Source organism: Syngnathoides biaculeatus, chromosome 4 (assembly GCF_019802595.1).
Source record: "Syngnathoides biaculeatus isolate LvHL_M chromosome 4, ASM1980259v1, whole genome shotgun sequence".
In the NCBI taxonomy this organism is placed as follows: Eukaryota; Metazoa; Chordata; class Actinopteri; order Syngnathiformes; family Syngnathidae; genus Syngnathoides; species Syngnathoides biaculeatus.
This window is the reverse complement of record NC_084643.1, coordinates 7,988,441-8,011,104: the sequence shown is the minus strand read 5'-3', so window position 1 is coordinate 8,011,104 and position 22,664 is coordinate 7,988,441. Positions and strand designations below refer to the sequence as shown.

At 42.0% G+C, this 22,664-nt stretch overlaps 1 protein-coding gene across 8 annotated transcripts in view; it reads right to left on the bottom strand.

Moving 5' to 3' along the window:
* Nucleotides 1–22,664, bottom strand: part of grid2 (glutamate receptor, ionotropic, delta 2) — a 491,233-nt gene that overhangs the window by 197,101 nt on the left and 271,468 nt on the right. For all 8 annotated transcript variants that reach the window (XR_009794537.1, XR_009794538.1, XR_009794536.1 and 5 more), the window contains one exon: nt 6,619–6,824. Coding sequence is in view for 5 of the 8 variants with exons in the window: in XM_061816592.1 (XP_061672576.1) it covers nt 6,619–6,824 (206 nt within the window). In the remaining 3 variants the exon portion in view is untranslated. The remainder of the gene's footprint in view (nt 1–6,618; nt 6,825–22,664) is intronic.

Genomic DNA, 22,664 nt, shown 5'->3' with positions numbered 1-22,664 from the left:
GGCGGACCATGCGTAGTATCAAACCTGTGGCGTGCGATCGGGGCTTTCGACTTAGACAAAGGGTTTCTGTCTTAACCGGTGCTAGCTGGCAATGGATTATTACAAAGTGTCCAGTATGGAGTTCATCAAGGTTAGCCTACGTGCAGAGAAGCGGACCAGGACACATCTGGCTTCAGTTGAGGACATGAGGAAATTATCGAGTCATGACTAAATATGGGCATAAGACCTACTTCATTGTATAGAAGGATTAAAGCATATTCCGACAAGAAAGCTCACAAAACACACACACATAATTTCCCCATGTGTCACGAATGTCCAGTAAAGGGGTGGACCCAAATGCAGGACTCGGAGGCATAGGCATAGTGTTCAATGTAGTTTATTTCGGAAACTGTGTCATACACGGTGTAGCAGTCCGACAAGGCGCTAGGCGGGATCCAAAAGACATGCGGCAAGGTCCGATGGGGTTAAACTAACAACTCAACAGGACAGGATCAAACAAAAGGGCACAGAATCACTAACTCACTAACACAAGGCAACGGAGTGGCAAAAGCCAGTGACAAAAACTCCAACTGACCTGTCTAATTCCAGTCCCAATGTGAAACAGCTGTGAGCGGTGACAGGTGTCACCGCCCTGACCAGTGGCCAAGCCTTGCTCATGACATCGTGTGCATGTTACGGTCTTTGTAGGCTTGACTCATCTTTGAAGTCTAGGAAAAGACAATCGATCTAATCAAATCGCATATTGATTGATGGTATCGCTACAATCTCCTGACACTTCATCAACAGCAACCCACTGCCATGAGTACACCAAATGTTTGTCGTGTCAACCGTTGTGAAAGAAACGACACATTAATTAAATTAATAATTGGGTCTGTGCCGGTAAAATGTCAGAAAGTGCATGAAAAGAGTCATGCATTAGTTAATGGAGGCTCAAAAATAACTTCCTTTGCTAGCTACCAAAAACGACAAAACTGGTGAACTTGCATACATGACAAAGAAAAGCGACTTGACACCCACACTCTGAAGTCAAGGGCGAAGTCGTGCTTGAGTGGAATTTGCAAGATCTCCAACCATCACTTTCCGAAAGCAGGCCAGGTTCACTGTAAACTCACATCAAAGGTGTCATATTAACTTGTGTCACGGGTCACATCGTAGTGATGGTTTCCCCTCAGATCTGGCGGATCTGACCCTTGGGGCCTTTGAGTTTGACACCGGTGTTCGAACTTGTCTACAGGTTGCCTGGTATTTAACTCAGCTCTCACCCACACGTGCACATTGAGAGATTTGATCTACAACCCCCCTTCAACGTTAAACTGCAAGCATGTGTACAGGCTCCGCATACAGTATAATTTTACCCTTTATGAAATCATGAAAAGACAGAGTGACAGTCAAGAAAGAAGCAGGTTTTGTAGACTTGGGATTTGGCTCTGACGTTGCTACATCGTGCAATAGCGATTCGCGCAGAACCAAAACCACAGGGAAATTATTTGCCAATCCACGCAGGAGTTCAGTGACATTCGCTCAGTGTCCGGCAAAAATCATAAGGCATAAGTCACAACCTGCGAAAAAAACAATTACTACTTGTGTATAGTAAAATTCAAGCATAGCGTCCCACAGGGCATGCCACAGGGGACGTACCTTTTAGAATTCTGGCAATCACACAAGCAGATATTTGAAATGTCACAGCACTTGTTTGAGAGTCGAACTCAGAACAGAAATCTGCTGGAACTTTAACCTTGTCTGCCTTTAGTCTTCATGCAAGAACAGAGACGGGGTTTGTTGTTCTCTTGTGGTTAAAAAAAGAACAAATTGTTTTTTTTTAAAACAGCTTTAAAGATTTTCTGGGCGTGTGCGAATAACCTTGAGATGCACTGTCCTTCTTTCATCTGGAGATCTGACTTCACACTCATACTAAAGTAAAGCAAGTAATTACCAGGACAGGCTGTTATGCGAACAGATCATCACGTCTTTATTTTGCAGCATTTTGTTCACTGCCAAGAAAGTGAGACGTGCACGTTCTCTTCAAAGTAACTAACTTTAGGTGAATCTGGCGTGGCAGGCAGTGCAACTGTGTGACGGGGGCGGGTTAAACCGGTGTTGGTAATTTTGTATCCAAGCATAGTCCGGCAGATGTGAGAGTGGGCAGTCTTATCCTTTGTGGCTGTGTTTGGATCCAACTGTGCTGCCAATCAAAGAGGCTCCTCTCATACCCTTTAAATGTGTTTGCTCTAACAGTCTTGAAAGGCTCATAACTGTGCGAAAGAGGACTATGTGTAATCGCAGTGATCCGTGCGTGAGTGGAGCACTGTGACTGGTCTGGTAGCTGCGGTACCAGACCATCGTGAGCAAACATACCATCACGATCATTCTTCTTTGCCTTTCGCCTTGTCCCGTTAGGGGTCGCCACAGCGTGTCGTCTTTTTCCATCTAAGCCTATCTCGTGCATCTTCCTCTCGAACACCCACTGTCTTCGTGTCCTCCCTCACAACATCCATCAACTTTTTCTTTGGTCTTCCTCTCGCTCTTTTGCCCGGCAGCTCCATCCTCAGCACCCTTCTACCAACATTACTCACTCTCTTGCCTCCGAACATGTCCAAACCATCGAAGTCTGCTCTCTCTAACATTGTCTCCAAAACATCCAACTTTGGCTGTCCCTCTAATGAGCTAATTTCTGATCCCATCCAACCCGTTCATGCCAAGCGAGAATTTCAGCATCTTCATTTCTACCACCTCCAGGTCTGCTTCCTGTTATTTATTCAGTGCCACCATCTCTTTTCCGTTCATCATGGCCGGCCTCACCACTGTTTAATGAACTTTGCCCTACTCTTCTGTCACATAGAACACCAGACACCTTCCGCCAAGTGTTCCACCCCACTTGGACCCGTTTCTTCACTTCCTTACCACACTCTCCATTGCTCTGTATTGTTGACCCCAAGTATTTGAAGTCGTCCACCCTCGGTATCTCCTCTCCCTGGAGCGTCACTCTTCCCCCTTTGTCCCTCTCATTCATGCACATATATTCTGTTTTACTTCGGCTAATCTTCATTCCTCTCCTTTCCAGTGCGTGCCTCCATCTTTCTAATTGTTCCTCCGCCTGGTGATAAACACTGGCGACTTAAATGCTGTATGTTAGCTGTACTCATTACTCATTTGCATACGCACCGATCAAACTAACCAAATATTGACGTTGACCAGCCATTTTCTTAGCGTGGTCAGAGCAGGCGTAAATTTTTATCGCCTTTCTGCCGCCAAATTATCACTCTGGCAGGACACAGCCTCGCCCCACCAGAATGCCCAGCTTGGCGCAGACCAGTCTGCCAAATGGGCAAACAAGCGCAGAGAGCGTCGCGCTTGCTCGGAAATTTGAATCTGCTGGCATTTCCGTTCCACCGCACGGACCCTGTCTTACGAAAATAGAGCCCTTCGAGTTTCTCGGTGTTAATTACAGTAATATACCAGAGAACACATTTGGCACGACGGACAAGTTTCTCCCTCCCCTCCTGCCGTCACAGCTCCATCAAAATTAGACTTGTGCTTGGTCTTACAGAGGTCATTTTCTAATTAAACTGAGATGAAGACGTGACACGCGGGATTAACGCTTCACATTTTGAATTCATAACTATCATGCAACAGCCCACTGCTTTCAAGCATGACTTCCATATCATTTAGGTATTGGAGCAAATGGAAATCCCTAATTGTCTTTGTGTGTGTGTGTTGTGTGTGTCCATGGGTGCGTGTACAGTATGCACAAGAGCCGCGCAATAATGAGGGTTTAATGCAATTAATTAATTGTGCAATTAATGGATTTGGCTATGGACTCCAGCACAAATCTAGAGAATAATAAACAACTTATCCATTAAAGACATTGAAAATCTTTTTGATTAATTTAATAAACTCATATTTAACAACATGCATGGTTGCGCACTTCAAAAATGTAATCTTACGAAGAACATTTGTCTTGTTAGTCAAAACTAAAACAAAGAAAATAGCCTGAGGGAGGCAAAAAAAAAAAAAAAAAAAAAAAAAAAAAGTACTCCACTGGTATTTTCCCCCCCGACTTATTCCAGATGAAAATTGCCTGAAAACATTATTATTTTTTTTTGACGAGTCTTATTTTAAGTGTCATCACATTAGTTTGGAGAATTTTGACTTACAATTATTACACTGCCTCACAGTGGAGAGGTTTTGCTTTCAAATCTTGATCTACCACAACTGCAAATTCTTCTTATACTTTGAAATTGTGGATGTTAAATTTATTAAAACAGTTATTTGTCCATCCATTTACCGTAATTTCTGGCCTACAAGTCGTGACTTTTTTTCCCACACGCTTTCAACCCTGCAGTTTATGCGGTGATGGGGCTAATTTGCGCATTTTTTTTTAATGGCCCCAAAGGGGCACTCGAGTGGAAAAAGTAAGAATGATACCGGTGGAATGGATAAGTTACCAATTATGCCATCTTGTGTGTCATAGAGGTCAGAGAACACAGGTGATAGGTGAAGTGTGAAGTTTTTTTTTTCCATTGTTAATTTATCCGATTCGTCTAAGGACTGTGGCGATGTCATTGGAAACCTATCCATATATGTGCCGAGCAAGTGACTTTTACTGACCCTGTTAGTACTGCGCTCACGTTAAACTCTGTGTACCATCTTTCTTTGTAAATATCTCGTGTTTCAATGTGGGCTTTTACACAGCTGCGGCGTATGTATGCGCCAACCGGTATTTCCTTTACAGATGTACTCGGTAAGGCTTGTAACCAGGTGCGCTCTGTAGGCCTTGAATTGACCCCTCCGTACAGGGTACTTAACCACGCCTCCTGAAGTGACGTCACGCCACGTGCGCTCACGTAAGACAAACAGTAAAAATGGCAAATACAATACAATACATTCTGAACTGAGACAGACTCTATGCTTCTGATTTCATTCAAATCAACGATATATTATAGATTATAAATACAATACATTCTTAACTGAGAGAGACGCCATGCTTCTGATTTCATTCAATCATTCACACGTAGCAATGTTATGCTAGCGAAGAACGTCTCATTCATTTATACGAGACGTGTATTAAAAATCAAATATAGGGCAGTCTGGTTAAGCTTCGGCCGCGAGCCGCCAAGAAAGCGACATGTTTGTGCAGTCCAATCATCCCTAAATATCGCTCAACAAAGAATAAGTGTGTCAATCGTTCACACGTAGCAATGTTATGCTAGCGAAGAACGTCTCATTCATTTATACGAGACGTGTATTGAAAATCAAATATAGGGCATATCTTCGTGCAAACACAGTCTGGTTGAGGTTCGGCCGCGAGCCGGCAAGAAAGCGACACGTTTGTGCAGTCCGATCATGGCTAAATATCGCTCAACAAAGAATAAGTGTGTCAATCGTTCACACGTAGCAATGTTATGCTCGCGAAGAACTTCAAATTCATTTATACGAGACATGTATTGAAAATCAAATATAAGGCATACCTTCGTGCAAACATATGTGTTCCGGTTGATATTAGATGGATTTAGTTGATGATGCGGTCTTCCAAAAAGTTTGATCCATCGAAGGCATTTTTCGTACTGGGTCTTCGGTTTTGGAAAGGGTACGAATCGAACTCCACCAACTAGCCTTTCAGGATACCTGTCGTCACTATTACAAAGTCCGTGACTACACCTCTTAACCGTATTTTTTGTTAAATAACCCAAATAAGCGCTAAAACGCTAACAAAACCTATACTGGACCATGCAATGTTGTCAGAGAAAATGGCGGGAGCCAAAACGGGCTTTGGTCTATGCAGATCTCTGGCCTCTGATTGGTCAGTGACGCGGATTGCGCAATATCCACGGAGGGGTTAATTACGGTAAATGGCTGTTCATCTACACGTGCCCTGCGATTGGCCGATGACCAGTCCAGTCTGGCCCAAAGTCAAAGGCATAGGTTCCAGGACCCCCGCCATGAAACTGAACAACATAAAACTTTTAATTTTAGTGTACATACATTTACCACAAGGCTTTTAAATGCAATACCATTATTCTTCATCCAGATGCCCTGCTGATAGACTACTTCTTTATATCCTACAATCTTTACTATGACAGGGTGTACCAAAACTTCCCTGCTTTGTTCTGATTGGCTCGAAAATTTGCAGTATAAAAATGATGTAAGCACTGATCATAAGTGGAATAACTATAAGAGTCCAAAGTATTATATTACATATCGAGTCAATGTGTGTTCTCAATCAGCAACTTATATGTTCAAATAATGGGCAATGAATTATGTTATGAATTTGTGCATTGTTCTCTCAGCCAGTCAAGACGTACCAGACAAGGACACGCATTCAACAACTCCATGAGTCGTACAGTGAATGATGCGTTGTTGTGCGCTTGGATTTATATAAACACACACATTTTATTCATTAATAATTCCTTTACACGACCTTTTACTTTTACTCAATAATTTGAAATATTTTCTGTTATTTTTAGTCCTGTCAAAATAGGCTTGTTAATTTTTTCAATGTCAGATGATTAAGTCAAAAAATGAGCACCATTGAGATCGTAATTGATTGGCTGATTTGGATTATAGAGGGCGAAACAACAGAGTAAGTGGAAAAATAAAAGAAAGCAAAAGATGAGCTACCTCCGAGATGAATGCCTTTGCGGCGGCCGGGCTCATGAACAGCACGGCTCTGCGTAACGTGTCCCTGTAGCGATGGAGCTCTTCCACCCGCATGGTCCTGAACAGGCTGGTTATCATCATGTTGACGTTGGACTCCACCTTTTGGAGGGACACGTCCATGCCCTGGTGGGAAGCGCGGTCAAGGAAGTCCTCGATGCCCCGGATATCTGGAGAAAGAAAAAGATATGAGCATGACTGCAGCCAGTGGAGTTCAGGTAGGTCCAGGTTTGGAAACAGGAATTAAGCACATTGGGTCAGAGTTGAGCTCAGCTCTGGAGTGATCTACGCCCAATCGGAGGGCAGATAGAGGCAAAAAAAAAAACATTCGTCATTTTTCTATAGCACTCCTCCTTATTAGGGTCACAGGTCAGCAGGAGATGATCCCAGTTGACTTTGGATGAGAGGCGAAGTACATTCTGGACTGGTTCAAACACATTGAAAGCAGACAAAGTGCTGTGAAAAAGTCCGGTTCCTTTCCTCAGACTCTTATTTGTTTGCATAGATTCCCTTTCAGTTTTTAGGATCAAACATGTAAAAACAGACAACAATAACTCAAGTAAGTACGAGCATAAGGGTAACATTTCAGAAAAAAGAATATAATGTCTAGTCAAAATTGGTGATGGTAGTGTAATGGTCTGGGGCTGCTTCGTCCTTCAGAACCTGGACGACTTGCTGCATGAATTTTCCTCTTTACCAGAAAATCCTAAGGTAGAACATTGGACCAGGAGTTTGTGACTTCAAGCTGATGCGCACTTGAGTTCTACAGCAGGACATCGAGCCAAAAGATGCAAGCAAATCCATCCATCCATTATCTGAGCCGCTTATCTTGAAACGGTCACGGGAGTGCTGGAGATTTTCTCTGCTATCTTCGGGCAGGAGGCGGGGTACATCCAGAATTGGTTACCAGCCAATCGCATGGAACATAGAAACAAAAAATATATATATATTTGCACCCGCATTCAGTTCTACAGGCAATTTAGATTCTCCAATTAATGCATGTTTTGGGGGTGTGTGTGGGGGGGGGGAAACCAGAGTACCCGGAGAAAACCCACACAGGCATGGGAAGAACGTGCACATTTCACACAGGCGGGGCCGGGAGTGGAACCCCGGTCCTCAGAACATAGCTGAATTATCCCAATTATATTAAATACTGAACATACTTGAAATATAATCGTTAACACTGACTTGGAACCGAGTGAAACGGACATAAACTTGAATAATTAGCCTCATGCTGCTTCACCGTGTCTATAGACAAAGACGCATGTAGCATCCCGCTCCAGTAAATTTCCCCATCACATCCCCGCGGAGTCGAAACGGCATCTGATGATCATTTTAGAGCCCATTGTGACGTTGAATGGTTATGTCTGTGCATGACCAGGCTTGGTAAATGTCTTTCTTCAGGGGTGCTTTACTGGCGGCGATATGCAGCTTTCACTGCTTATTACTCACATTTGATCCGCTTTGTATTATTAAAGGCTTGTGTTTTGAGTGTAATCCATCTGCCAGTGGGAGAGACTTAATTTTTTTTTTCCCCGAGAAACATGCTCTGTGTGTGTGTCTATAATAGACAATAAAAGCTGGTGATTTTTTTGGACACGGGAGGTGCGTGTTGAAAGTTCTGTTGATCAGATTTTCTAAACGAATTGTCGGCACCACTCTACCCACTAATGAGGACTTGCGCGCAACGCGAACCAGGTCCAGAGCAGGGAGGATGCTCTCGGACCCTCCACATCCTGGCCACCAGCTCTTCCAGCTCCTTCCGTCAGGAAAGCGATACAGATCAACCAAAGTCAAAAGCAGCAGGCATTCCAACTGTTTTTTTTTTTTTTTCCTTCTGGCAATTAAGTTATTAAATTCTTGATCAGCGAACCTATTATTAGGACACTCACTCACACCCTGCTGGTCCAATCAGTTTTAGTATGACGCTATATTTTAGAATTGATTTATTTATTGTAATTTTCTTATTTTACAAACCGCATGATTCATCACTTAATCTGCTCTCTTTGCACAATTGACATGATTAACACACGTATCTATGTAGATTTCACATCTTGCACGTCTTACAAGGAATAATTCCTATAAATAGAACTCTCTCTTGTTCTGTATTCTTGTTGCTACGTTGTTCCTAGTTCTCCGTTTTCTGTTCTGTATGTCGTAACAGGGCAGCACCGACTGCTGGAGAAAAATTCCTTGTGTGTTCTACACACTTAGCCATTAAAGCCGATTCTGGTTCTACGTAATCACTCCTTCCCTTCTATAAAAAAAAGAAAATGGATACCAATATAATTTCACTCTTCAACTAAGGTTATATTTAGGCTGATTTGATTGAAAGGCAGAAAACGTGATTCTATATTTTTAAAAGTAGTTTCCACAGGAAAACCAGCGTTTCAACCACAACCAAGCGATGGAAATGCCTTTATGAATTCCGATCGCCTCACGATGTATGCGTCATTTCTTGTCACAATATGCACCATATCTTGTTAATTCTCTGAAATCGTCCTATTAAGGAAGCCACGAGATGGCCCTGCCCTTACCTCCCAGTTGTGAGTCCAATCAATCTCGTTAATTACATTGCTATGACAGCGCCGATGGTGGCGATGTCGTTTGTTTCCGTATGGAATACACCATCAGGTCACTGCTTTTGCTATGATATGCGCAAGCATCCCCCGACATCATTACTGGGGGATATCAAGCAAAGTGTCTTAATTAGGATTACCTTGACCTGCGTGTACCTCATTAAGCGTTGAGGCGTTCAAGCGGGGAACATACTGACACTTGTATCCTCATTTTGATACCAAATGAATGACTCTTTGTATAGATAATTACTTTTTTTTTTTTAAACATAACTCAGAACAATGTCATGACCTACTTACAGGTACTGCCCTATCGTAGGAATAAATTGAAATTTGTTCACTAAAAACCAAGGTCCACTTTTTTACTATTAGCTGCTGTGCATACGTCAATGTAACCTAGATGAAATATCTCAAATTAAGTCTGCCAAGATATTGCTCATATTTCTCCGGGCAGTTATTGGGTAAGAGCATTTCAGTTACTGCAAACACGTTGTTCTCCTTCGTGATCAGGTATTCTTGAAATTTTATTATGGCTTATAACGAAGTATACTTTTAAAGTCGATGGCATTTTGACCTCCACTGCGATTAAAAAAAAAATATGCTGGCTGTGTGTAATTTGCAGGCATTTTTTCCCCCCGCTGGGGAATTCTAACCACTCATTTCATATTCAACCACTCATTTTATTGTTATTGAGTTCAATTCATTTTTTCGCCAAAGTATACCGAGCAGTCACTTACGATGCAACAAGATCAATTTCTGATTATATGTCATTATCGGGCGTGGTGGAGCAACTGGTTAGAGCACTGGCCTCACAGTTCTGAGGAGCGAGGTTCAAATCCCGGCCCCGCCTGTGTGGAGTTTGCATGTTCTCCCCCTGCCTGTGTGGGTTTTCTCGGGGCACCCCTGTTTCGCCCCAAATCCCAAAACCATGCAACATTAATTGGACACTCTAAATTGCCCCTAGGTGTAATTGTGAGTCCGACTGTTGTCTGTCTCTAGGTAGGCCCTACGATTGGCTGGCGACCATTTCAGGGTGTACCCCGCGTCCTGCCCGATGATAGCTGGGATAGGATGCAGCATGCCTGCGACCCTTGTGGGGATAAGCGGCTCAGAAAATGGATGGATGGATGATGGATGGATGGATGGATGGGTGTCAGTATCTCTGCAAAAGAGCTCCCCTGCAACCCTTATGAGGATATGTTGTATAGAAAATTGAATACTTTATATGTCCTTGCCATGTTGGTATAAATCTGTGCACCAAAGATAAAACAAAACCAAAGTATGCCAAGTTCAACACACTTGACAACAGCAAATACTAAAATCGGTAAAGCAAACCAAAACAAAAAACATTTAAGCCGATTTAGTCGCGAGGATGAAACAAAACAGGGTCCTCGGACATCGTTGCTGTGGCCTGAAAAGACACTCTTAGTCTTTTTAGTGTGCTGCATGCGTGCAGCAACCTTTTATATAATCGCCACCCGGTCGTGTTCCGCTGTCGGACATCTTTGTCTTTCCCTGGGCGTACACCTCTAGCTGTCCTTCCACCTGCACATCAACGCTCAACACGGAGAGCTTCTTAAATTATGCAATAAGCCTCAAAATGTTGGCCTGTTTCTTAAAAAAAAAAATAGCTCGACTAAGAGAATTATTTCCTAACTTTCAAGTTAAGGAGAGGTGAATATTGAAATTTACGAGATTAAGTTTTGGTGAAGTAGCATGTGGCTGATTAGCCAAGATTCTTTGTTAGTTCTGTGATCCACGTTATTGTTTTTGCCTGCCACTCACGGGGCGCAGAGACTGAACCATGATGAGAACAGTTAAAAAAAAGAAAAAAAAAAAAAAAATCAACCCAAAAAGGTTTGGAATTGCCAATAGATGCCACAACGCAACAAAGCACTAATTTTGTCTAAATGAAGCCCCTCAACATACCGTGATATAGTTCATCGGCACCAAGATGTCACAATATGGCCGTACTACATTTGCCTTAGTGAAGCTGCTCAACTCACTCCATCATAATTTCTCGGCGCCAAGATGCTGCTAAGGCAATGTTTATTTTGCCAAAATCCATACATTAGTAGAATTTTATTTCATTATTTCATACTTGGGTACGACTACGTTGCTTATCCCTGGTCACACACGCAAAAACTGATTTTTTCAGCAAATAATGGACGATAGGTACTCCAAAAAAAAGCTCTTTGTGAAAGGAGAAACACAAATGTGTTGCGGTTTGATGTGAATCTTTGTGATCAGGCAGCGGCTTGCGTTTATCAAATATGAACTCCATGGTGTGCGTTTCCTTAGTTCAACCTCTCGACCTAATAAAATAAGGACAATGAGAATGTGATAAATCTTCCATATTTTCTTCAAGGCAGGCTTCTCCTGAGAGACGTTGAACCTCACTCGCGTTAAATAACGAGCTCTGCGCTTTGAGAGTGTTTTAACACCCTCGCCCGTGATCCCAAATCTTCTTCAGACTTCTCAATCCATTCTAATTCCAACAAAACCGAACACGTGCATAAAGTGCTCCATCCCGGTTGATATCGTTGCTCTGATGCACCAGAGTTGCAATCTCATCAAGCCAATGGCAGCGGTCTGAGGGTAAACAATTGCTTACATTGTGTTATTCTATTGTAATATACAGAATACCACATCTCATTAAAGATTTGAGCAGGGATTTTATGATATTTGATGTAGTGTACCGGCCACGCTCGGATCTGACGACTCCCTAAAAAGCGCGAGGAAAGATTGCTTCTTTTCTGTCTACTGTGTGCTCGATCTTTGAAATGTCTTCAAAGGCTAAAGAATGGACATGAACTGTGCTTTTCAACCGAATTTTATTTATTTTTTGATGACATATAATAATGCTGGCTTAAGTGCCTTTTAGTCTTCCAGTAGCCTCTGACGTGTGATCACTCGCCGACATAGTCGTATTTTTCTTTTCGGGTCCTTTTCTGAAACTGTTATTCAAACTTGTTTCCTTTGAGATCAAGTCAACATTATTATTTATCAAGTTTGTAATATTCATCCATCCATTTTCTTTGCTGCTTATCCTCATAAGGGTTGCGCGAGTGCTGGACCCAAGCCAGCTGTCAACAAGGGGAGGCGGGTGCACACTGTACTGGTTTCCAGCCAATTGCAGGGCACATCGAGACAAACAATCACACCTTGGGGCAATTTAGAGTGTCCAAATAATGTTGCATGTTTTTGGGATGTGGGAGGAAACCCACAGAGGCACGGGGGGAGAACAAGCAAACTCCACACAGGCGGTCCCAGGATCGAACCCGGGACCTCAGAACTGTGAGGCAAACACTTTACAGCTGTTCCATCGTGGTGCTGTTCATAAAATGTCAAAAGTATTTTTGCAACTTTAAAGTACCAGTGGACACCGTAAATGTTAAAAACAATTACTTTTTGAAGCTGTAAAATTCACAGTGATAATTTATATGAATAAACATGAAATGATAAAATTCTATTGATTTTATTGATTTATTCCATATAATGTTATTTACTTGTGCTTTTGTTTATCTTGTTTCACATTTACGTTTGGAACAGTAGACGACTTTGCTTGACTTCTCTGTTTGAACTCAAATAATAATACAATACCCAATTTTTCGATGATCTTTTTTTTAGTCATAATATCCTTACCACAAGTGTTAAATATTACTGATGTTCATAAATGTATTTATCTGTTGTTGTAATAATATTCCCCCCCCCCCAAAAAAAAAAAAAAACAAATAATGACTAATTTGTGAGAATACACATCTTATACAGACTGTAGGAAGACAGGTAGTGGTTTTTGGGTTTTTGGGGTGCGCCCCCTTTTGGGAGGTTTTCTCACACACATTTTGTTTCTTTTTTTCCTGTAGGTGCAACAGAGTCCAAATGGGCCGAGCAGTGAACCATTTCATGTGTGTGTGTGTGTGTGTGTGTGTGTGTGTGTGTGAATGACAGACTACAGAGTAAAGTAAATACGGTTCTTTTTCCTCATGGGTCAAACTAATTGAGGCTCCAAATTTTCAGAAGCACGGGCTCCTTCTTTTGAAAATATCTAAGAAAATGTATAATACATACCAAAGCCGGGTTAAGGAACATGGAGTTTATTCACGTTGGAGAATACTACATTATAAATCAGGCTTAGAGCGATAGCTTTATCCACTGGGTATTATATGATGAAACGAGCATGACACTCTTTCCTTTGCGTACACCTTCTATCAAGGGGTCTGAGTAATATTTCCTGAGATGAATGGAAACGGCAGCGCGGTGAAGCAGCGGCCTCACAATTCTGAGGACCGGGATTCAAATCCCGGCCCCGCCTGTGTGAAGTTTGCATGTTCTCCCCGTGCCTGCGTGGGTTTTCTCCGGGCACTCCGGTTTCCTCCCACATCCCAAAAACATGCACCATTAATTGGACACTCAAAATTGCCCCTAGGTGTGATTGTGAGTGCGACTGTTGTCTGTCTCCATGTGCCCTGCGATTGGCTGGCAACCAGTTCAGGGTGTACCCCGCCTCCAGCCGGTTGACCCCTGGGATAGGCTTCAGCACTCCCTGCGACCCTCGTGAGGATAAGCGGCGAAGAAAATGAAGGAATGGTTGAATGTTTTTCCGGGTCGCATGGCAACTGGTTATAGATTTGCCTCACAGTTCTGAGGAGCAAGGTTCAAATCCCAGCCGTGCCCCCCGTTCCATTGTCCGTTGACAGGTGGGATAGGCTCCAGCACTCCGCTGACCCTCGTGAGGATAAGCGGCATGGAACATGAACAAATGAATAATTCAACTTAAATTATTGAATTTATAGAAAGTTATATGAAATTTAAAAGAAAAAAGCAATTAATAACAAGCGAGACATTGCTGCATCCACAAGAGAATAAATGAGCGTAACGCAAGTAGAAAAGTAATGAAATCTGATGTTGATGGAAATATAACATAATAATAAAGTGACATGACGGCAATTTTGAGTTGTGTGTGGTTTGAATATACAGTACAGCACAAAGAAAAATACAATTTCTTATCTTAAATACGTTTGAACGATACTAACCCACTTCCATTCTAATTAATCTCTGTCCGAACAGTAAAACCAGCAATCAGCAATCCCATAAAAATAATGTTTTAATAGGCTTTCAGACAGTCCTGGAGCCTCTGTGTTCCTTCTAACTTCAAGATCGTTATCGCTTTTGTCACGTTATTGCGCGCTTCTGTCGGCGTTCGCCTCTACTTCAATCTTTTATTGGTATAGACATTTAAATCCTCTAAGGATGTAAGCTACTACCACCTTTTAACACCGCCTCTTGATTTGCTTCTGTGTTTATTTGTTCAGCTTGTTTACCTTCTTTGTGTTCAACCCGATGAGCAATACGGCACCAGCTCGGTCGCTTTCGCTGCTTTAAAGACTTCTTACCATCTTCACAATATTTTATCCATTTTGTGTGTGTGTGTGTGTGTGTGTTTTATGGCGGCACATACAAAGAGAAAACTTGTTGACTTTCTGTTTGTACCATGTTTACTTCCTTTCTTGCAAATAGGGAACTTTCTTCATCTTTTGGGCTAATGTACTTCAGTTTGACTGCCAAGCATGAGGAGTGAATATCCATTACACAAGACCACGGGACCAAACCTGTGCCTGCTGGAACCACATCTAAGTCCACCACGGTAGGTAGACCGCTGGTCTCACGTCATTTAGGTGAATCTGAAAGAGGTGCCCAGATTTTTTTACCCCAAGATCTAATTTTCAAGCAGCTAGCCTCTCACGAACTACCGACAATAGGGGGTGGGATGATGATGATGATGCCCCCAAACCGTTTTAAGGTTAATGTTATGTTGCCTCCTATATTTAAAATACAGAATTAGCTTTTTGTGCACTGTATTGTCTGTGCTTTCATCCTGGATCAGGCTGTGCCAAATTGGAATTTTAAAATGACACACCATCTCATCCTGCACTTTCTACTTTGGCTTTCAGGCCGGACCTTTCCCACTCTGAAAAGAGAAAATCTCGTCCAGTTGAACCATTTTTTTCTTCGAAAGTAAACATAAGCAGCATGTCTAGCTCGTCTTTGGTCTACGTTGCCCAGACTGTGTTGCTAACTAAAGCAGTGGTGGTCGACGATGTCATTATAAAAAACATCGAAGGTCTGCGTAAGTTCTGTAACATTTGTAATTATGAGTACGCGTCTTTAAGAGCGGGGGGTGGGGTGGGGGGGCGTGGAAGGTTAACTAGGAAAAAGCCTAAAAGAAACCAGTGGCTTCTTTTCATTTTTTGCAGCGATCAACCAAAACACATTGAGCACTCCTGGAGCAGGTTCACCCAGGCAAGCTCATCGTTGGATGAAGTCAGTATACGGGTGAGTTTTATTTAATTTAGCCCTACTGTTGCACAATAACGTAACCTATTTAGAACACAGACATTTAAAAAAAAAAAAAAAAAAAAGAGTAAACTCAAAGATTTACTTTTCTGTTTAATCTCATACTGGATGGATGACCAGGCACTCTGGAGAACCAACTATTTTCATACAAGCAATTAAAAAGCCATATGTCACCTTTAAACAATAGAAAAAGCACAACCTGTTCTCAAATACTGCCTGCTGGCAGACTTACAGCTTTTTTTCTTTTTTTTTGCATTAATTCCAAAGGGTGAGTAGTTTTACTTGAGTTGAATTACACAGTGGTTAACTTCTCCTTAAGCTTCAGATTTTTTTTTTATTGGTCTAAGAAGGGAAACTGGATGTATTGCCTTACTTAGGGAATGCATAAATATGTAAAAAATTAAAAACGATTTTCAAGCAGCGGAGCCAAACTTCCCCGTAAAACCACGAGGGAGAGGGAAAAATCCCCAAAGTCTCTCCTCCCCACATCCTCCGGTTTTCAGGCTGTTAGATTCTATATGAAGCCCACAGAGATTATGTGCACTCTCCGGTTTAGTCAGCAGCTCCTTAAATTGAAACCTTTCAAGTATTTGAAATGCCAGGCACGTTTTCGCCATCATACACTCGGCGAGGCTTTACAATATGTCTTTTGCCCCTCTAAGGCGTACGAGAAAATGAGTGAAAATGATGAGAAGAGTGCTTTTGACGTATGCTAAACATTTGTGTCTAATAACCAACACTTCACAAGCGCTATTGAATACAAGACACTTCATCTCGAGGAAGATGATTTTCAGATTTTTGATCAGAAGAAAACATCAGGTTTCATCATCCAAGGTTGTCGAAGCCCCGTTTACTAAAATAAAGAGACGCCGATGGGAGTGTCGGGTGTCATCACTCACGTCCCATCAGGGCAAATGGGCGAGCGTCATGTTATGAAGACAAAATCCTCACGGGATGCGTTTCCTTAGCGTCGTCCCGACTCTACTGACGATGCCTCTCCCCGTATCCTACTTGTCACCAATTTCTCTCCATCCCCAGATAAACGGCACTCTTTGGCGCACTATCAGCAGACGTGATGTGATGCGCGCTCCTCTCCTTTTTTTGGGCAAACCAACGAGATTTGCACTTGACGTTTTCACCGTTTCCAGAGTTATGGACACGTACGGTTGTCGTTGAGCAGGTTTTTTTTTTTTTTTTTTTACTTTAAAATGATGAGAGAACCGCTCGCGGGAAGATTTAAGATGGGACTGATTTGATATAATTCATTAGATGGGACACGGAGTGTTCGCAGCGCTGTGTAAGGTGGCGTTATCTTAATACTTATTAACTTTAATTCACCAGATACTTGCCAGATAGCAGAAATGTAGGACACCGCAGTATCTGTAAATTGGACGACGGCAGAAAAAGGACATGTAATTTAAATGATGTACTCTTGGGCTCTAACCTGCGCGCAAGAGTGCGTGTAACAACACATTTATGATGACTAAAGCTTATATTCTTTGATGAAAATCATCCATTCATTTTTTTTATCGGTTGCCAGTAAAGCGCATTTGATGAAAACCATGTCCAATTAATGACTTTATGGCATATCATAAAAACATGTTCTCTGCTATGTCAACAACTAAAATAAATAAAATTTGCTTTGCTTTGACTCTACATAAACAAAAACAAATGTTTTATCCTTTGTTGGTCGCCAGAGTTCTGTATCAAACACATACTTGCCAAGCTGAGAATCATCCAGTTACTTTGTATTAATAAACCATGTGGTCAATACCTTGAATATGATATAATGTTGGCTAGATATGTCAGTGCATATGCAGTGTTCGCCTGATATCCTTTCTTGTTAGAACAGAGAAAACGTGCAATTAGCTCCCTCACTGACAAGGCTTCCAAATGCATACAGATTCCAAGAAATGGTGTCAAAGCGCTACTTTTGTCTAAGTAAAACTCGACTCACTTCAAAACATGGTGCCAAAGCATTGCATTTGTCTAAATGAAGGTTCTCAGTTAACGTCAACATAGTCTCTCGACACCAAGATGCTGCCAAATACTTGAATTCTAGTTAAACAGTCACCCTTTTTTGGACTGCTGGCATCTTATTATTCAGCCTTCTCATTTTGACTGTAACAACTAAATCTGTCCAACGGGGCATGTGGAAATATTTTACCCATCGGTGAACATACTTTGTAAATGTCTGACAATAACCTTTTACCACTTTACCTCAGGCCCCCCCCCTTGTCACTAAGCTGAAAGAAAATAACAAAAACAAAAAAAAAACATCCTAATGTGGGCAGCATTTTAGCGGCTAAGTGGGGATTTACGCATTTACCACACGGCCTTATTTTAAGTTCAAGTACAAGTTCAAGACATCATTTCAGAGAGAGAAAAAACAAAAAAGAATTGCAAAAGTGCAAGAGAAATGGTTGGTAGAAGTGTAAGAGGAGAAGGAAACGTGTTCTCATCTTCTGGGATGCACCACTAGAGCTGAAAATGAGGACAGTTGCGCCATGGTGCCATTTGAGAAGCCACGTATTCGACTGTCTGATCTCTAAAGAACTCTCCTCTCAACAAGGAGAGGTCTTTTGGGAGCACTAGTAGCATCTTAAAATCATGATACCAGCGCTGTGATGATACTAACTATCTTCATCTCTCTCATGCTTGCCTTTTTTTTCTGTGGACAACAGGCGAGCCCATTAGGGAACAAGTGCAATGCTTTAAAAGGTTCTTCAGTGGCTGAGTGAACGGCATGACCAAAACCCAGAGGACCTTTGTGGTTACCACAAGCCACAGAGGGGATCTTGGGTATGCAAGTGTACATCAATTTTTGTGCAAACATGTTTGAAACAACCCATTTAGAGTCACATTTTGGCTTAAACGCTTGGACAGTGGATCCGACTGTATACTGTGTATTGCAGTAGCTTGAAGGTATTTTGTGTAAGACTGATAATATTTGGGATCACATTTTTAGTTCTCAACAAGATAAAAAATGTCAAAGACTGTGTGGTTTAGCACAGAGTTTTTTCACCAAGTAAAAATGTTGAGAACTATACATCTCAACCATATACCGTATTTTCCGCACTATCAGGCGCACCTTCAATGACGGGCCTATTTTAAAACATTTTTCATATATAAGGTGCACCGCATTATAAGGCGCATAGAATAGATGCTACAGTAGATGTTGGGGTTAGGTTATGCATCCATTAGATGGGCTGTGCTAAACGCTGAATGTTGATCTATACATAAGGCGCACCTGATTATAAGCCGCACTGTCAGCTTTTGAGAAAATTAAAGAAGACTCTTAGGTGTGCCTTATACTGCGGAAAAACCGGTATGTGGGAACACTTTTTGGGTTTGACATATGTCTGACCAGGTGAGAATGATGTTCTGCGTTGGTTGCAAGGTGTTGACCAAGTAAAAATGGTGTTATGCCTCTGTTCCTGTCCGGACTGAAGCAGCAGCTTCCACATTGTCTGATTGGGTGGACACTTTCCTTCTGTGTCCAAAGGATATTTTGTGCGAATGTGATCATGAATGGAGGCATATTTTGGCTTTCACACTGACTTGGTATTTTCTATCAGTCTCAATTATGACGGAATGCATTCTCTTAACGCCATTATGACTGACAACTTCAGTTGTTGATCGGGCGTTTTTGAGTGTATTTCCTATGGGCATAATGATTTGGGACAAATTTGGGCATTTGACAAGTTTGTCTGAGGTAATGGGGGAACCCCTTGTTGCTATCACTCTTGAATGAGCCAAAATTGTTGAAATAATTTGTTAATTCATGTGTACCGTCTCATAACCATTCCGTTTAGCTTCTGGTTAGATCGTACATGACAAAGTCGTGTACCGCACATGAGAGTTGTTGTTCAGGGTTTCCACTTTCAGCCTGTTTTTATGCAGTCGTATTACAGAAGATGTGAAGAACGCTTCCCACACTCGCTAACGCCGAAGCAGAAAGTTCACGATGAATATCTACTTTACGTGGGTGATTTAACGATGGGGAGGGTTGCCATACTGATCTGTGGGATGAGTGTTGCTGTTTTTTTTTTTTAACCCTCACAAGGGCCTCGTTAGTCACTATTCAATATTAATCCAATATCTAAAATGTTTGCAACAGCTCACTCATTAGAAGATGCTTCTTTCTGAAATATTTAGTACACCGATAAACTGCTTTAACGCACCCGGAGATTGAACTGGAGACGCTGGAATGCTTTTCAAAACAATCTCACAGCACCGTTCCCATTGGAGATCAATGATGACCACGCATTGCTTCATTTTTCTATCGAGAGCGAACACAACGGAAGCTCATTAAGGCCACGAGAAGTAATTCAACTCTGAATCACCGAAGGCAGAAAACTATCACGCGTCTCTTTATAGGGCTCGGACTTGTCGGACCGCGGCGTCCGCCGACTGATGAATGTCGTCGCAGCTGGTGTTTCCCACAGGCGAGAGAAAGCAAACTGCTAGCTTTGACACCACTCATTAAGGGAGGGTTTGAAAGAGAAACATATTCTTCAGCTTTGGCCCATTAGGAGCAATGCATCAGCCATCTCTCCTGTATGACTCACAGCTAAATTACTTCCATTCTCAAAGTGCAAGAATGCAGATGGAAGGAAACGGTAGGAGAGATAGTTTAGAACAGTAAACGTCAGCCCGTGCCGACTGCGGTAACCGAGTGGACCAACAGTAAATATTCCGCCCGCCGTGGCTAATAATCCTCCAAGCTTGTCAAATAGTGACGCTTTATCACAGTGGGTAGCTACATTCGTGCGTCACAGTTTGGTGCAGGCCAAACGTCAATGACAAAATGTACTTAAATTGCCCACTTTACCATCGCTCACAGGAAAAAAATAAAATACCGGGAGCCACAAACACCTTACGACATTTCCGATGACGATAACACCACACACGTAATTTTGTTTGCTGTGCATAAAAGAACTATAGTGTGCCACATCGAATAAATAGCCATTCTTACTGTACCATGTTGAATGAGCTAATAACGTGAATGAAGCTAACTCACTCTCACCAGTGTTTTTCCTCTCTGTGACATTATACCACACAAATAAACACATATGTATTAAAACAGGTTTTCCTTTCACACAATATTCACCCTTTCACTGATGGACACGGTAAAACAAATGTTATCTTGCTAGAGCTCTAGAGCTCGTGCACGTGACGTCACCACGTTCACGGCGCCATATTGCCGGTCAAAGAGAGCTGCTCGACATTGTGGGAGACATTAAACCCGAGGAGAATATTTACAGATATTAGAAGGATATATTGGACAGATATTCAAAGAGATCATTCTATAGAATACCAGCTGAAAAAAACAGAAAATATCGATGGATTTCAGCAATTAAACGTGATGGATGGTGCCCAACCAAATACACATGACTGTGTAGCGATCACTTCATTCATTCTTCTCAATTTCAAATTCCCAAGTATTTATATTACCCAGTTGAGACATTTGAGAGCAATGCGTGTTTTGGGAAAAAAAAAAAAAAAAAAAAGTCTGTTGCAGAGGTTTACGCGGGTTAAGTGTGGCCGCAATCGCTTCCGTGTACATTCCATGGAGACGACTCCACCCTCTTTTCCTCCCCCCAATAATAGTTAATGAATGAGAGCTTGTGTAAAACCAGGGGTAATTTCTTTAAATATTGGCATTTGTATTGAATACTAGCAGAAAAGATCGATGGATTCGGGCAAAGGTTAACATGTCGCCGAACGCACTTCCACGTTCACGAGCCGTCAAAAGCGTCACTATGTGGGATCTATTCCTGATGAGAACAGATAAAGCAACAAAGTATTCGTGTGCATCCAGACTTTTATACGCTTTCAAACTTTTCCCTGTAAATCTCTTGCTTCTTACTTACTCACCAGATCCATGTGTATATCCAGTTGTCCAAGACAAGCGGAAGCGAATTAACGGTCCAATTTCTTATCGGGGAAAACATTGACTTTGGCATTAGATACAGGTCCTCGATGACGAGTTTATCTAACTTTTCCACGTACCGTCGTTTATTTTCACCTTCTAAATGTCTGACGGTATCGGACAAGACTGGCTGTCGTGTTACAAGACATATTTCTGTGTCGTCTCCAACTGACTTAGCACTGAGCAATGCTTAGCTTGACTGGCAATATGGTGAAGTAAACAAAAGTCACTTGATTTTATGACATAGGTGCACGGGCTCTATAGTCCTTTAATACACAACAAGGGTGGCATAGCGCACTAAAAGATCACAAGTGGCGCTATGGGAAATACCCAATTCCATATAATTTGTCAGAAAACTATTTCATTCCAAATATAGTCTCATCTATTTATTGCAAGCAGATCAATTAAATGTGCTTCCATTAGATGGCAGAACGCACAATAAACCTGTTGCCATTCGTACAACAGACTCAGTCATGGCTTTCTCTGAGTAAATTAGCTTTCTGTCCAATGAAAGGCACAGCTTTAACCCTGAGGAAATCTGTAAGTAAATTGAAATGAGCTCATCCTTATTTCCGTATTCATTATGTTTGTTGGTGTGCATAAGATTTATTTATTTTTTATTAATGTAATAGATGCCTTGGCTCAATAAAGTTGAGAAAAACTACTCAAGTCCAACAACTGAAATGCACCCTTGTCTCTCTCCTGCACCACATGAGCAGGTAGGAGACGTTTCGAGTGATTTTCTGTCTTTTTAACTAAAAGTTTGGTTCGCAACACAAAACGAAACATTGACCAAAGTAATCCTTATCTACTTGGGGTGAAACATGTAAAAAGTGCGCTAGGTTGCACAATCACGAATTTCGTACTTGAGAAAAACAACCGCTGTGAGGCCAGGGGCCAGCCGTAAACCCGTTTCTGCATCAGAGCGCAAAGGAATATCCAACCAGAGCCGTATTTATAACTCTATACGGAGTAATGGCCCCGTCACACAATGACGTTCTGGTCAGCGTTCTATAGCGTTTGAGGCAACGTTGGTAGTCGCCCATGGTCGCCGGGATAGCGCCAGAAGAGCGTTGTTTAAACGCTAGTGAACATCAATGATCGCCAGGAATAGGTGGAGAACGCCGGTCCGGAAAAAAAGT